This window comes from Phyllobates terribilis, unplaced genomic scaffold (assembly GCF_046119375.1).
Source record: "Phyllobates terribilis strain yellow unplaced genomic scaffold, ASM4611937v1 Scaffold_7__3_contigs__length_470593459, whole genome shotgun sequence".
NCBI lineage: Eukaryota > Metazoa > Chordata > Amphibia > Anura > Dendrobatidae > Phyllobates > Phyllobates terribilis.
This window is the reverse complement of record NW_027362767.1, coordinates 11,597,386-11,611,563: the sequence shown is the minus strand read 5'-3', so window position 1 is coordinate 11,611,563 and position 14,178 is coordinate 11,597,386. Positions and strand designations below refer to the sequence as shown.

Here is a 14,178-nt window from a genome sequence, read left to right as displayed (position 1 = left end):
GGTGACAGAATTCGCTAGTTCAGGTCTTCTGTGCAGTACCTGGAGCTAGAGTTTGGAGGGGCTGCAGTGGTCTAGGGGCCTGACTCGTATTGCATTTTCTGTAATTTGCCCTTTTTATGTCTGTCTTATGTGTTCCTCTGTTTGTTTTTAATTAGTCCTTGTGGATAAGGGGTTTCCGGATGTTTTCTGCTGATTCATCAATTATAACTTCTTATAAAGTTGCCGGTTTGTTTTGCAAATATATTCTGGACCCCATCTGGAGAGATTTAATATACATAGGATTCTTTTCACAAATTTTGCAAAATTTTAGCGAAATATGCAACTTTGTGCTTAAAATTTGGCAAAATCTTAAATGAAGTCTGTGACCTCCAAAATGCCTATTAAATTAGCTGTACCGTGATTTAGGGGACCTATAAAAATCATACTAGCACTGTTCATGTGCTTGAGAAAATGACTTGGAATTTAAAAGTAATGAGGGGGGCACAATGCACCTTTGGCGTAGCCAACTGCTCAGCTCACCATTATACCCCCTCAATTAGCATTTTGACTGATTGGCAGCAATTGCTTGCAAAGAGCACTGCGTGAACCCCGCGTGACTGTGCATGCGCATGGACACTGCCTGAGCCCAGCCCGCGTGACTGTGCACAGACACCGCCTGAGCCCAACCCGCGTGACTGTGCATGCGCACGGACACTGCCTGAGCCCAACCCGCGTGACTGTGCATGCGCACGGACACTGCCTGAGCCCAACCCGCGTGACTGTGCATACACACGGACACTGCCTGAGCCCAGCCCGCGTGACAGTGCATGCGCACGGACACTGCCTGAGCCCAGCCCGCGTGACAGTGCATGCGCACAGACACTGCCTGAGCCCAACCCGCGTGACAGTGCATGCGCACGGACACTGCCTGAGCCCAACCCGCGTGACTGTGCATACACACGGACACTGCCTGAGCCCAGCCCGCGTGACTGTGCATGCGCACGGACACTGCCTGAGCCCAACCCGCGTGACTGTGCATGCACACGGACACTGCCTGAGCCCAGCCCGCGTGACAGTGCATGCTCACGGACACTGCCTGAGCCCAGCCCGTGTGACTGTGCATGCTCATGGACACTGCCTGAGCCCAACCTGTGTGACTGTGCATGCTCACGGACACTGCCTGAGCCCAACCTGTGTGACTGTGCATGCTCACGGACATTGCCTGAGCCCAACCTGTGTGACTGTGCATGCTCACGGACACTGCCTGAGCCCAACCTGTGTGACTGTGCATGCTCACGGACACTGCCTGAGCCCAACCTGTGTGACTGTGCATGCTCACGGACACTGCATGAGCCCAAAAGTGCACACACATGTGTTTGAGCTCATTCTGGACAAGCTAGCGCTGTCGATTAGGAGTGGGGGTTATCCACCAAATAGTAAACGAGGGGTCCCAATGGTGCACTGAAGCCCCTCTTTTCAATCGATTAGAATAATTCCCCCGCGCCCTGCACCATTAAATGTTCAGCGCTGGTCTGATTTTTCTTCCTTATGTAGTACAGCTAGCGTAATATGCATGTGAGGGGTCAGAGACCCTTTAAAGACCAAACTAAAGATTATTTTTTGTTTTGGGCAAAATTCCTGCACCGTGTGCGCATTTTTGAAGAAAACGTCAACAAGATAAACAAAGAAAAGTGTCTTAAAAAATCTGGCAAATGATGAGTCGGGCCCTAAGTGTTAGTGAAATCTGAAGTCCTGCCCCAGAAATCCTTTTACTTGTAGGTTCCTCTGTGGGGCAATGGTTGTCCTTATGTAGATCGGCCTCCAGAACTCTGCCATGTCTTAGTGTTTCCATGCGTTCTGATGGACCTGGCAGGGATTATTACTCTGGAGTAGCCTGGTGTTTCTGACTGTCCGGCACCAGTGACCCCTGGCTGAGGCAGATTGTTCTGGGAGGATTCGGTTGGCACCTGAGCACTTGTGATGGAATCTCATCCTTCTGGGTCTAATTTCTTATTTCTTTGTTCCTGGGTTTATCGGGAGACTGGAAGCAGCTGACAGATTAAGTGTTAAGTTACTTTGACACTTTGTATCCGAAGTAACAAACTGCTTGACAAAAAATCTGATTTGCGAAAGGACAGCGGCAGCCGCGGCAGGGGATTATTAAAGCCTCCGTGGTTCCTGATGACAGCCTGGTGATTGGAAGCTTTATCTGCCATCTCCTCTCCCAGGACTGTACTCCTGGACAATGAGAAGGCATCTCATGGGCAGGAGAAAAAATGACACCTTCTGCTTCCAGGGCCTCAGGAATCATCTCCGTGATCAGCTGCGAAGAGCCAGACTCAGCCTTGTTCTGGATATGGCTGAAGCCGAAGGATCCGTTAAGAAATGTCCCTGCTTGTAATTAACAGCTCATGATCAGGTCTCCGCAGTCCCAAACATCCGGAGAGATTCCTGACATAGATGAACAGGCATTAATCCTGCAAGCCAGAAGCTAAAGCTTAACCACAGACCAAAACGGAGAACCTCCTCGAGTTCTGGACTTCTAGCACAGCCATAATCTCTAGAGTACTTTTCCCTCCAAATCCAGAAGCTGGTCCTGTCACCCCTTGTTCCCTCAGTCCTCGGAACGTCTCCATATCCTGGAAGGCAGCCGTGAAGCTTCTATGACAGAAATGCTTGGAACACAGTGAAGGAAGGAATATTGTACTAAAGTATATTGTTGCTCAGTACTTTTAAAAATATGCCAGTGTGTTTTAATGATAAATAGAAGCTTCTTTCTAATTACCTCCCGCTGCTGTTTCTGCCTGTGAGTGGCGCTATCACTGGCCGCTCACAGGCATCACGTGACCCTCGGCGGCAGCCAGCTCTGACATCCGCTGACGTCACGACAAGTCCAGGCTGCAGCCGGGGGTCCCTCTTCTGCGTTCCGCTGGTGGCTGCCGGGCTGTGGGCGGGATTACCCCACGCGTCACACCCGGCATCCACTGCGCGCTCTCCCTCTCCTCATTCATTGAGAAAAGGGTGGATGCTGGGTGTGACGCGGGGACCCCAGCACTGAGTCACGCCTCACTTGACGTGGGGGGGTCACGTGCTGCCTGTGAGCGGCCACCGATAGCGCCTCTCACAGGCAGAAACAGCACCAGGAGGTAATTAGAAAGAAGCTTCTATTTATCATTAAAACACATTTTTTAAAGTACTGGACAGCCCTTTTAAGTTAGTCTGACTTGACTTATTACTTACAAACCCATGCTGACTCTGGTTAATCACTTCATTCTCCTAAAGATACTTGCATACATGTTGTTTAATAATTTGTTCAAAGATCTTTCCTGTGTAGGGATTTGTACTCACTGAGCCGCGTTGGAGGTAGGCACGGGTTCACACAGTGATGCAGTCCACGGGTTCAAACAAACTGGTGGTTTATTTAGTGTCCATACAGCAGTGAGGAAACAAAAGTAACAGCCTTTTCCTGGCACAAAAAGGAATAACAGAACAAAGCTCAAAGTAACAAGTCCATGCAGCACGGCTCCAGACGTTTACACAAGGTGCTTTTCTCTGCCTCCTGCAGAGTCTAAGAAGCACCTGCAAGGTCTGCTCACCTTGCCCAACACACACACCACACTGAGACAGGCGCAGCTGTCTTAAATCAGCCTTCCAAGACCTGGACTGGAGGTAAGTGAGCAGCTCTCCCCCCCCAGCTCTTTCAGCTGCTCGTAAAACCCGGCCCTGTAATCCGGGCCCATTAAATTCCTCTCAGCACTATGTGTGCTGGAGCCTGCTTCTCCGGGTCCTACATCACTGAAGCTTGGCACTTCGGGGACACATACCTCCTGTCCACGACCTGTCCGGCAGCCACCTTACACCTGATATAGTAAGGCTCACCGATATATAGTTCCCTGGGTCCATTTTCTTTCCCTTTATGAAGATGGGGACAACATTCTCTATTCTCCAGTCCTCTGAGACTTCTACTGTTCTCCAAGAATTTTCAAAGATTATAGAGTGGTTCAATAATTTCCTCTGCTATTTCCTTCAGTACCCTAGGATGTAATTCATCCGGACCGGGAGACTTGAATTCTTTTATGTTAGCTAAGTGTTCCCTCACTATCTCTCTGTTTATAGATTGTGTGAATTCTTCTATTCCTTCATACAGTGAAGATCAGTTGATGTTACATTTACTTTCTTAGAGAAAACAGAAGCAAAATAGGAATTTAAAAGTTCGGTCTTCTCAGCATCATTTTTTACCACTTTACCATTTTCATCCTGTAAAAATCTTGTAGCATCTCTGACTTTTCTTTTACTTTTGACATTACCCCCAAAACCATTTCTTATTGCTTTTGACATCTCTTCCAAGCCTTAATTCATTATAATAATAATCTTTTTATTTATATAGCGCCAACATATTCCGCAGTGCTTTACAATTCAGACAATTTACAGACATTATCGGCGCTGTCCCCATTGGGGCTCACAATCTACATCCCTTATCAGTATGTCGTTATCAGCTTTAGCTAATCTGATATGTGTCCCGCAGGTTCTGCAGACAGCATTACATTCTTCTTTAGATATGCCTCCCCCTTTCCATTTGATAAACATTTCTTCCTTTTTTAGCATGTATTTAAGCTCTGTGCTCATCCATCCTGGTTTCCTTAAATGCTTCCTATTCTTCCATCTTTTAGGGATTGTTAACAATTGTGCTCTGAGTATCTAATTTTTAAAAATGTCCCAACCTTCCTGGACATTTCTATCCTAAAAGACATCCAGCCATTGGATCCCTCCTATCCTCTTTCTGAGTCCCTTAAAATCTGCTTTTCTGATGTCCAACCTTGAAGTCTGACTCTTCACAGGTCTTCCTCCTCTAGTTATCCAAAATTCTGTGATAGCATGATCGCTGCGTCCGAGGGTCCCAGCCACCCTTACCTCCTCAGCCATTCCCTGTGAGGATTAGATCCAAGCTAGCAGATCCCCTTGTTCTCTATTCTGCCTTTTGGAAGATAAAGTTGTCAGTAACAGAGGATTAGAATTTGCTGGACCCGTTACTTTTGCCTGAGAGAGATTCCCAACAAATGTCTGGATAGTTGAAATCTCCCATCACCACTACGTCATATTTTTTGGAGAACTTGGCCATCGGATACATAAAGAGTTCATCCATATCTTCAGCTTGCCCAGGTGGCCTGTAGTAATCGCCTACAATGGTGTCCTTTCCGTTGTTCTCTCCTTGTATTCTTACCCAAACAGTTTCCACAGAACTCCCAGTCTCTGAAGCTTCAGTCTCTAAAGATAGACGCTTTTCTAACTTACAATACGACACCTCCTCCCCTTTTATTTAGTCTGTTTCTTGCAAATAAGTTGTATCCTTCTAGCCTTGTATTCCAGTCATGTGTGTCGTCCCACCAAGTCTCAGTGATTCCAATGACCTGATATTTCTTTTCCTGCGTTAGTAGCTCCAATTCTCCTTGTTTGTTGCCCAGGCTCTGTGCATTTGTATAGAAACATCTTAGTTTGTGATCAGTTTCTGTTTCTCCAATATTTTTCTTATTCTGACCTATTTGTCTTTTTTCTTCCTTTCCAGTTCTAATAGCAGAGCTCTCAATAGTATTTGTTCGCTGTATGGCTTTCCCTGGCCTTTTACTTCCCTGCCCACAATATTCTAGTTTAAGGCTCTCCTGCTTTAAAGCTCACAGACCCTATAGTGTGTGCCAGGTTCTGTGAATGCACCTCCTGTAGCTGACTGATATCCGCGCTGGTTCTGTAACTGCTGCGTCTGTATCCGTCCTCTGGTTCTGCGAGTGCTGCCTCTGTATCCGTCCTCTGGTTCTGCGAGTGCTGCGTCTGTATCCGTCCTCTAGTTCTGCGAGTGCTGCGTCTGTATCCGTCCTCTGGTTCTGCGAGTGCTGCGTCTGTATCCGTCCTCTGGTTCTGCGAGTGCTGCCTCTGTATCCGTCCTCTGGTTCTGCGAGTGCTGCCTCTGTATCCGTCCTCTGGTTCTGCGAGTGCTGCGTCTGTATCCGTCCTCTGGTTCTGCGAGTGCTGCGTCTGTATCCGTCCTCTGGTTCTGTGAGTGCTGCGTCTGTATCCGTCCTCTGGTTCTGCGAGTGCTGCCTCTGTATCCGTCCTCTGGTTCTGCGAGTGCTGCGTCTGTATCCGTCCTCTGGTTCTGCGAGTGCTGCCTCTGTATCCGTCCTCTGGTTCTGCGAGTGCTGCCTCTGTATCCGTCCTCTGGTTCTGCGAGTGCTGCGTCTGTATCCGTCCTCTGGTTCTGCGAGTGCTGCGTCTGTATCCGTCCTCTGGTTCTGCGAGTGCTGCCTCTGTATCCGTCCTCTGGTTCTGCGAGTGCTGCGTCTGTATCCGTCCTCTGGTTCTGCGAGTGCTGCGTCTGTATCCGTCCTCTGGTTCTGCGAGTGCTGCCTCTGTATCCGTCCTCTGGTTCTGCGAGTGCTGCGTCTGTATCCGTCCTCTGGTTCTGCGAGTGCTGCGTCTGTATCCGTCCTCTGGTTCTGCGAGTGCTGCGTCTGTATCCGTCCTCTGGTTCTGCGAGTGCTGCGTCTGTATCCGTCCTCTGGTTCTGCGAGTGCTGCGTCTGTATCCGTCCTCTGGTTCTGCGAGTGCTGCCTCTGTATCCGTCCTCTGGTTCTGCGAGTGCTGCCTCTGTATCCGTCCTCTGGTTCTGCGAGTGCTGCCTCTGTATCCGTCCTCTGGTTCTGCGAGTGCTGCGTCTGTATCCGTCCTCTGGTTCTGCGAGTGCTGCGTCTGTATCCGTCCTCTGGTTCTGCGAGTGCTGCGTCTGTATCCGTCCTCTGGTTCTGTGAGTGCTGCCTCTGTATCCGTCCTCTGGTTCTGCGAGTGCTGCCTCTGTATCCGTCCTCTGGTTCTGCGAGTGCTGCGTCTGTATCCGTCCTCTGGTTCTGCGAGTGCTGCGTCTGTATCCGTCCTCTGGTTCTGCGAGTGCTGCCTCTGTATCCGTCCTCTGGTTCTGCGAGTGCTGCCTCTGTATCCGTCCTCTGGTTCTGCGAGTGCTGCCTCTGTATCCGTCCTCTGGTTCTGCGAGTGCTGCGTCTGTATCCGTCCTCTGGTTCTGCGAGTGCTGCCTCTGTATCCGTCCTCTGGTTCTGCGAGTGCTGCGTCTGTATCCGTCCTCTGGTTCTGTGAGTGCTGCGTCTGTATCCGTCCTCTGGTTCTGTGAGTGCTGCGTCTGTATCCGTCCTCTGGTTCTGCGAGTGCTGCCTCTGTATCCGTCCTCTGGTTCTGCGAGTGCTGCCTCTGTATCCGTCCTCTGGTTCTGCGAGTGCTGCGTCTGTATCCGTCCTCTGGTTCTGTGAGTGCTGCGTCTGTATCCGTCCTCTGGTTCTGTGAGTGCTGCGTCTGTATCCGTCCTCTGGTTCTGCGAGTGCTGCCTCTGTATCCGTCCTCTGGTTCTGCGAGTGCTGCGTCTGTATCCGTCCTCTGGTTCTGTGAGTGCTGCGTCTGTATCCGTCCTCTGGTTCTGTGAGTGCTGCGTCTGTATCCGTCCTCTGGTTCTGCGAGTGCTGCCTCTGTATCCGTCCTCTGGTTCTGCGAGTGCTGCCTCTGTATCCGTCCTCTGGTTCTGCGAGTGCTGCCTCTGTATCCGTCCTCTGGTTCTGCGAGTGCTGCCTCTGTATCCGTCCTCTGGTTCTGCGAGTGCTGCGTCTGTATCCGTCCTCTGGTTCTGCGAGTGCTGCGTCTGTATCCGTCCTCTGGTTCTGCGAGTGCTGCGTCTGTATCCGTCCTCTGGTTCTGTGAGTGCTGCGTCTGTATCCGTCCTCTGGTTCTGCGAGTGCTGCCTCTGTATCCGTCCTCTGGTTCTGCGAGTGCTGCGTCTGTATCCGTCCTCTGGTTCTGTGAGTGCTGCGTCTGTATCCGTCCTCTGGTTCTGCGAGTGCTGCGTCTGTATCCGTCCTCTGGTTCTGTGAGTGCTGCGTCTGTATCCGTCCTCTGGTTCTGTGAGTGCTGCGTCTGTATCCGTCCTCTGGTTCTGTGAGTGCTGCGTCTGTATCCGTCCTCTGGTTCTGTGAGTGCTGCGTCTGTATCCGTCCTCTGGTTCTGTGAGTGCTGCGTCTGTATCCGTCCTCTGGTTCTGTGAGTGCTGTGTCTGATAGCTGGATGTGCGTTCGTCTTGGCCTTTCCTTGTGTGACATGGCAGCTGTAATTATCATTAGGAGGTTAGGTGTGAGTCCACTCCTCAGCCGGTGGGAGTCCGCTCCTCAGCCGGTGGGAGTCCGCTCCTCAGCCGGTGGGAGTCCGCTCCTCAGCCGGTGCGAGTCCGCTCCTCAGCCGGTGCGAGTCCGCTCCTCAGCCGGTGGGAGTCCGCTCCTCAGCCGGTGCGAGCTCTGCCGCCGGCCGCTGCCTCTGAGACTGTCCTGGAGTGATTATTTGTTGTGGTTGGAGTTTCTCCTGCTGCGGCTGTAAGTGGTCAGATAATAATGCTGAGCGTGCACAGGGAGTATCGGATTATAAATGCTGTAATGTGGGTCACACACCGCAGCGGCAGAAAGGAGAGTAATGAATCCTTTTCATGTAGTCTGCGCTCAGCTGTAATGTCTTACAAGTGTCCCTTGTGCAGGAGCCGAAATGATAGATCTGAGCATGGAGCGGCTGTGTTACCTGCCCCGTCCTATATGCCCCTTCCTATATGCCCAGTCCTATATGCCCCGTCCTATATGCCCAGTCCTATATGCCCCGTCCTATATGCCCAGTCCTATATGCCCCTTCCTATATGCCCCGTCCTATATGCCCCGTCCTATATGCCCCGTCCTATATGCCCCTTCCTATATGCCCCGTCCTATATGCCCCGTCCTGACTCTGTTGCTGGACTGTAGAGATGACGATGACTATTTTACGGCGGTGGTGATGAAGCCAGGCTCATTTGGGTGAATAATCGTTTATAAATGGCAGTGCCAGGGCTGGTGCAGTCATTTCTAATGCCCCCAGGTGCAACGTCCTCTTGTCAGTATTTTATATCTAAAATATCAAGACTCCATTTGGGGTGTTGGCAGCATCCCTCCCAATATTGGGGTAGTCTGTGTGACTCCGCAGTGACCGTTGTCGGGGACCTTATGTTCTCTAGCACATTGAAAACTTCTCGCATACATTCATCTCGTTTCTCATTTTCTTTCTTCTAACAATTTCAATTGTTTTCCGTCTTATAGAGAAGCCATTATAATTGTAACATATTCTGGCAAATTGGATTTTGGGTGAATTGCTGCGGCTACAGGACGCAGTCAGAGCTAGTTTGCATTTAGCAGCATCTGTCAGATTGGCGCATGGCGCTGGTTCTGTGCCATAATGACAGGCGCTGCGTGGGTACTGCAGAGTCCTGTTCTTCCACACTGCAAGTGAAGTGTAATCTCACCCTTTCATATCACTTCTCCACTGTGATTAGGTATCCACCAGTCACACCCACCCCTGCCGGCTCCACCGCCAGTCACACCCACCTCTGCCGGCTCCACCGCCAGTCACACCCACCTCTGTCGGCTCCACTGGCAGTTACACCCACCCCTGCCGGCTCCACCGCCAGTCACACCCACCCCTGCCGACTCCACCGCCAGTCACACCCACTCCTGCCGACTCCACCGGCAATCACACCCACTCCTGCCGACTCCGGCAGTCACACCCACTCCTGCCGACTCCACCGCCAGTCACACCCACTCCTGCCGACTCCACCGGCAGTCACACCCACTCCTGCTGGCTCCATTGCCAGTCACACCCACTCCTGCCGACTCCACCGGCGTTCCCACCCACTCCTGCCTACTCTACCTCCGTTCCTGCCCACTGCTGCCACCTCCACCGCCGTTCCCGCCCACTCCTGCCGCATCCACCGCCGTTCCTGCCCACTCCTGCATGCTCCACTGCTTGTCACACCCACTCCTGCCGACTCCACCGGCAATCACACCCACTCCTGCCGACTCCACCGGCAATCACACCCACTCCTGCCGACTCCACCGCCAGTCACGCCCACTCCTGCCGACTCCACCGGCAGTCACACCCACTCCTGCTGGCTCCATTGCCAGTCACACCCACTCCTGCCAACTCCACCGGCGTTCCCACCCACTCCTGCCTACTCTACCTCCGTTCCCACCCACTCCTGCCACCGCCATTCCCGCCCACTCCTGCCGCATCCACCGCCGTTCCCGCCCACTCCTGCAGGCTCCACCGCTTGTCACACCCACTCCTGCAGGCTCCACCGCCTGTCACACCCACTCCTGCAGGCTCCACCGCCTGTCACACCCACTCCTGCAGGCTCCACCGCCTGTCACACCCACTCCTGCAGGCTCCACCGCCTGTCACACCCACTCCTGCAGGCTCCACCGCCTGTCACACCCACTCCTGCAGGCTCCACCGCCTGTCACCCCCACTCCTGCAGGCTCCACCGCCTGTCACCCCCACTCCTGCAGGCTCCACCGCCTTTCACCCCCACTCCTGCAGGCTCCACCGCCTTTCACCCCCACTCCTGCAGGCTCCACCGCCTTTCACCCCCACTCCTGCAGGCTCCACCGCCTTTCACCCCCACTCCTGCAGGCTCCACCGCCTTTCACCCCCACTCCTGCAGGCTCCACCGCCTTTCACCCCCACTCCTGCAGGCTCCACCGCCTTTCACCCCCACTCCTGCAGGCTCCACCGCCTTTCACCCCCACTCCTGCAGGCTCCACCGCCTTTCACCCCCACTCCTGCAGGCTCCACCGCCTGTCACACCCACTCCTGCAGGCTCCACCGCCTGTCAAACCCACTCCTGCAGGCTCCACCGCCTTTCACCCCCACTCCTGCAGGCTCCACCGCCTGTCACCCCCACTCCTGCAGGCTCCACCGCCTTTCACCCCCACTCCTGCAGGCTCCACCGCCTTTCACCCCCACTCCTGCAGGCTCCACCGCCTTTCACACCCACTCCTGCAGGCTCCACCGCCTTTCACACCCACTCCTGCAGGCTCCACCGCCTTTCACCCCCACTCCTGCAGGCTCCACCGCCTTTCACCCCCACTCCTGCAGGCTCCACCGCCTTTCACCCCCACTCCTGCAGGCTCCACCGCCTTTCACCCCCACTCCTGCAGGCTCCACCGCCTGCCACACCCACTCCTGCAGGCTCCACCGCCTGCCACACCCACTCCTGCAGGCTCCACCGCCTGTCACCCCCACTCCTGCAGGCTCCACCGCCTTTCACCCCCACTCCTGCAGGCTCCACCGCCTTTCACCCCCACTCCTGCAGGCTCCACCGCCTGCCACACCCACTCCTGCAGGCTCCACCGCCTGTCACACCCACTCCTGCAGGCTCCACCGCCTGTCACACCCACTCCTGCAGGCTCCACCGCCTGTCACACCCACTCCTGCAGGCTCCACCGCCTGTCACACCCACTCCTGCAGGCTCCACCGCCTGTCACACCCACTCCTGCAGGCTCCACCGCCTTTCACCCCCACTCCTGCAGGCTCCACCGCCTTTCACCCCCACTCCTGCAGGCTCCACCGCCTTTCACCCCCACTCCTGCAGGCTCCACCGCCTTTCACCCCCACTCCTGCAGGCTCCACCGCCTTTCACCCCCACTCCTGCAGGCTCCACCGCCTTTCACCCCCACTCCTGCAGGCTCCACCGCCTTTCACCCCCACTCCTGCAGGCTCCACCGCCTGTCACCCCCACTCCTGCAGGCTCCACCGCCTGTCACACCCACTCCTGCAGGCTCCACCGCCTTTCACCCCCACTCCTGCAGGCTCCACCGCCTTTCACCCCCACTCCTGCAGGCTCCACCGCCTTTCACCCCCACTCCTGCAGGCTCCACCGCCTTTCACACCCACTCCTGCAGGCTCCACCGCCTTTCACACCCACTCCTGCAGGCTCCACCGCCTTTCACCCCCACTCCTGCAGGCTCCACCGCCTTTCACCCCCACTCCTGCAGGCTCCACCGCCTGTCACACCCACTCCTGCAGGCTCCACCGCCTGTCACACCCACTCCTGCAGGCTCCACCGCCTTTCACCCCCACTCCTGCAGGCTCCACCGCCTGTCACCCCCACTCCTGCAGGCTCCACCGCCTTTCACCCCCACTCCTGCAGGCTCCACCGCCTGTCACACCCACTCCTGCAGGCTCCACCGCCTGTCACACCCACTCCTGCAGGCTCCACCGCCTGTCACCCCCACTCCTGCAGGCTCCACCGCCTTTCACCCCCACTCCTGCAGGCTCCACCGCCTGCCACACCCACTCCTGCAGGCTCCACCGCCTGTCACACCCACTCCTGCAGGCTCCACCGCCTGTCACACCCACTCCTGCAGGCTCCACCGCCTGTCAAACCCACTCCTGCAGGCTCCACCGCCTTTCACCCCCACTCCTGCCGGCTCCACCACATCGATGTATGAAACCAAGTCTGTATGTCCTGAGTGGGCTCTGCGGCCCCTGGAGGCATTAGTGGATGTGTCACCTGCTGCTCCTTGTGTTTGATCTTGCAGAGTACTCGCATGGCCCTGGATCACCTGGAATCTGTCCCAGAAAAGCTCAGCCTCCTGGATGACATGAAGGATCTGAATGTGAGTACCACCAGGATAGCGCTCCTTATTCCCTATGGCCTCCTAACAATAGCAGCCTCCGGCTTTTCTTGTGTTTTATTCCTTTCGTTAGTAAATTAATGGGGATTTTACTCAACAATTATCTACTTGTTTTGTGGATTAAGTGTAAAGAATGGAGGTTTCCAGTCTGGTGGAATGGCTGCACCCGCGGTTACTGACTTCGAACCAGTCACGGAAGATGAAGTGATCAGGCTCCTTGCATCTTCTCGCCCTACCACCTGCACCAGCGACCCTATTCCCTCACATCTCCTTCAGTCCCTTGCTCCAGCTGTCACCTCTCACCTAACTAAAATTTTCAACCTTTCCCTCTCATCTGGTATCTTTCCCTCTTCTTTTAAACACGCCAGCATACAACCATTACTTAAAAAACCATCCCTCGACCAGAACTGCACGGCCAACTACAGACCTGTTTCCAATCTTCCCTTTATCTCTAAACTCCTGGAACGCCTGGTCCACTCCCGTCTCATCCGCTATCTCTCAGACAACTCTCTTCTTGACCCTTTACAATCTGGTTTCCGCTCTTTACATTCTACTGAAACTGCCCTCACTAAAGTCTCTAATGATCTACTAACAGCTAAATCTAATGGTCACTGCTCCCTGCTGATTCTCCTGGATCTCTCTGCAGCATTTGACACTGTGGATCATCAGCTCCTCCTCACTATGCTCCGCACTATTGGCCTCAAGGACACGGTTCTCTCCTGGTTCTCCTCTTATCTCTCTGACCGCTCCTTCTCTGTGTCTTTCACCAGCTCCTCCTCCTCCCTACTTCCTCTTACTGTCGGGGTTCCTCAAGGATCAGTCCTAGGCCCCCTTCTTTTCTCCTTATACACCGCTCCTATTGGACAAACAATCAGCAGATTCGGTTTTCAGTACCATCTCTATGCTGATGACACCCAATTATACACCTCTGCTCCGGACATCACCCCTGCATTACTACAAAAGACCAGTGATTGTCTTTCTGCTGTGTCTAACATTATGTCCTCCCTCTACCTAAAACTGAATCTGTCAAAAACTGAACTACTCGTCTTTCCTCCCTCCATTAATCTACCTGTGCCCGATATTGCCATCTCCGTTTGTGGCTCAGCCATTACTCCCCAGCTACAAGCCCGCTGTCTTGGGGTCATTTTTGATTCAGATCTTTCTTTCACTCCTCACATCAAATCACTCGCTCGTTCATGTCATCTACACCTCAAAAACATCTCAAGAATCAGGACTTTTCTCACCTTTGACTCGGCAAAAACTCTTACTGTCGCTCTTATTCATTCTCGTCTTGACTATTGCAACGCTCTACTAATCGGTCTCCCTCTTACTAAACTCTCCCCTCTCCAATCCGTCCTGAACGCAGCAGCCAGGATCATATTCCTCGCCAACCGCTACTCAGATGCCTCTTCCCTGTGCCAGTCATTGCATTGGTTGCCCATCCAATATAGAGTTCGTTTTAAACTTATCACGCTTACCCACAAAGCGCTCCATGCTTCAGTACCCCCCTACATCTCCTCCCTTGTCTCAGTCTACCACCCTACACGTGCCCTCCGTTCTGCAAATGACTTGAAACTAAAATCCTCCATAATCCGATCTTCCCACTCCCGTCTCCAAGATTTCTCGCATGCTGCGCCAATTCTCTGGAATGCACTACCCAGGACAG

General features: G+C 53.6%; 1 protein-coding gene across 4 annotated transcripts in view; it reads left to right on the top strand.

The window, feature by feature from the left end:
- CEP128 (centrosomal protein 128) overlaps nucleotides 1-14,178 on the top strand; it is a 331,982-nt gene that overhangs the window by 253,296 nt on the left and 64,508 nt on the right. For all 4 annotated transcript variants that reach the window (XM_073638150.1, XM_073638151.1, XM_073638149.1 and 1 more), the window contains one exon: nucleotides 12,417-12,494. In XM_073638150.1, coding sequence (XP_073494251.1) covers nucleotides 12,417-12,494 — 78 coding nt within the window. The remainder of the gene's footprint in view (nucleotides 1-12,416; nucleotides 12,495-14,178) is intronic.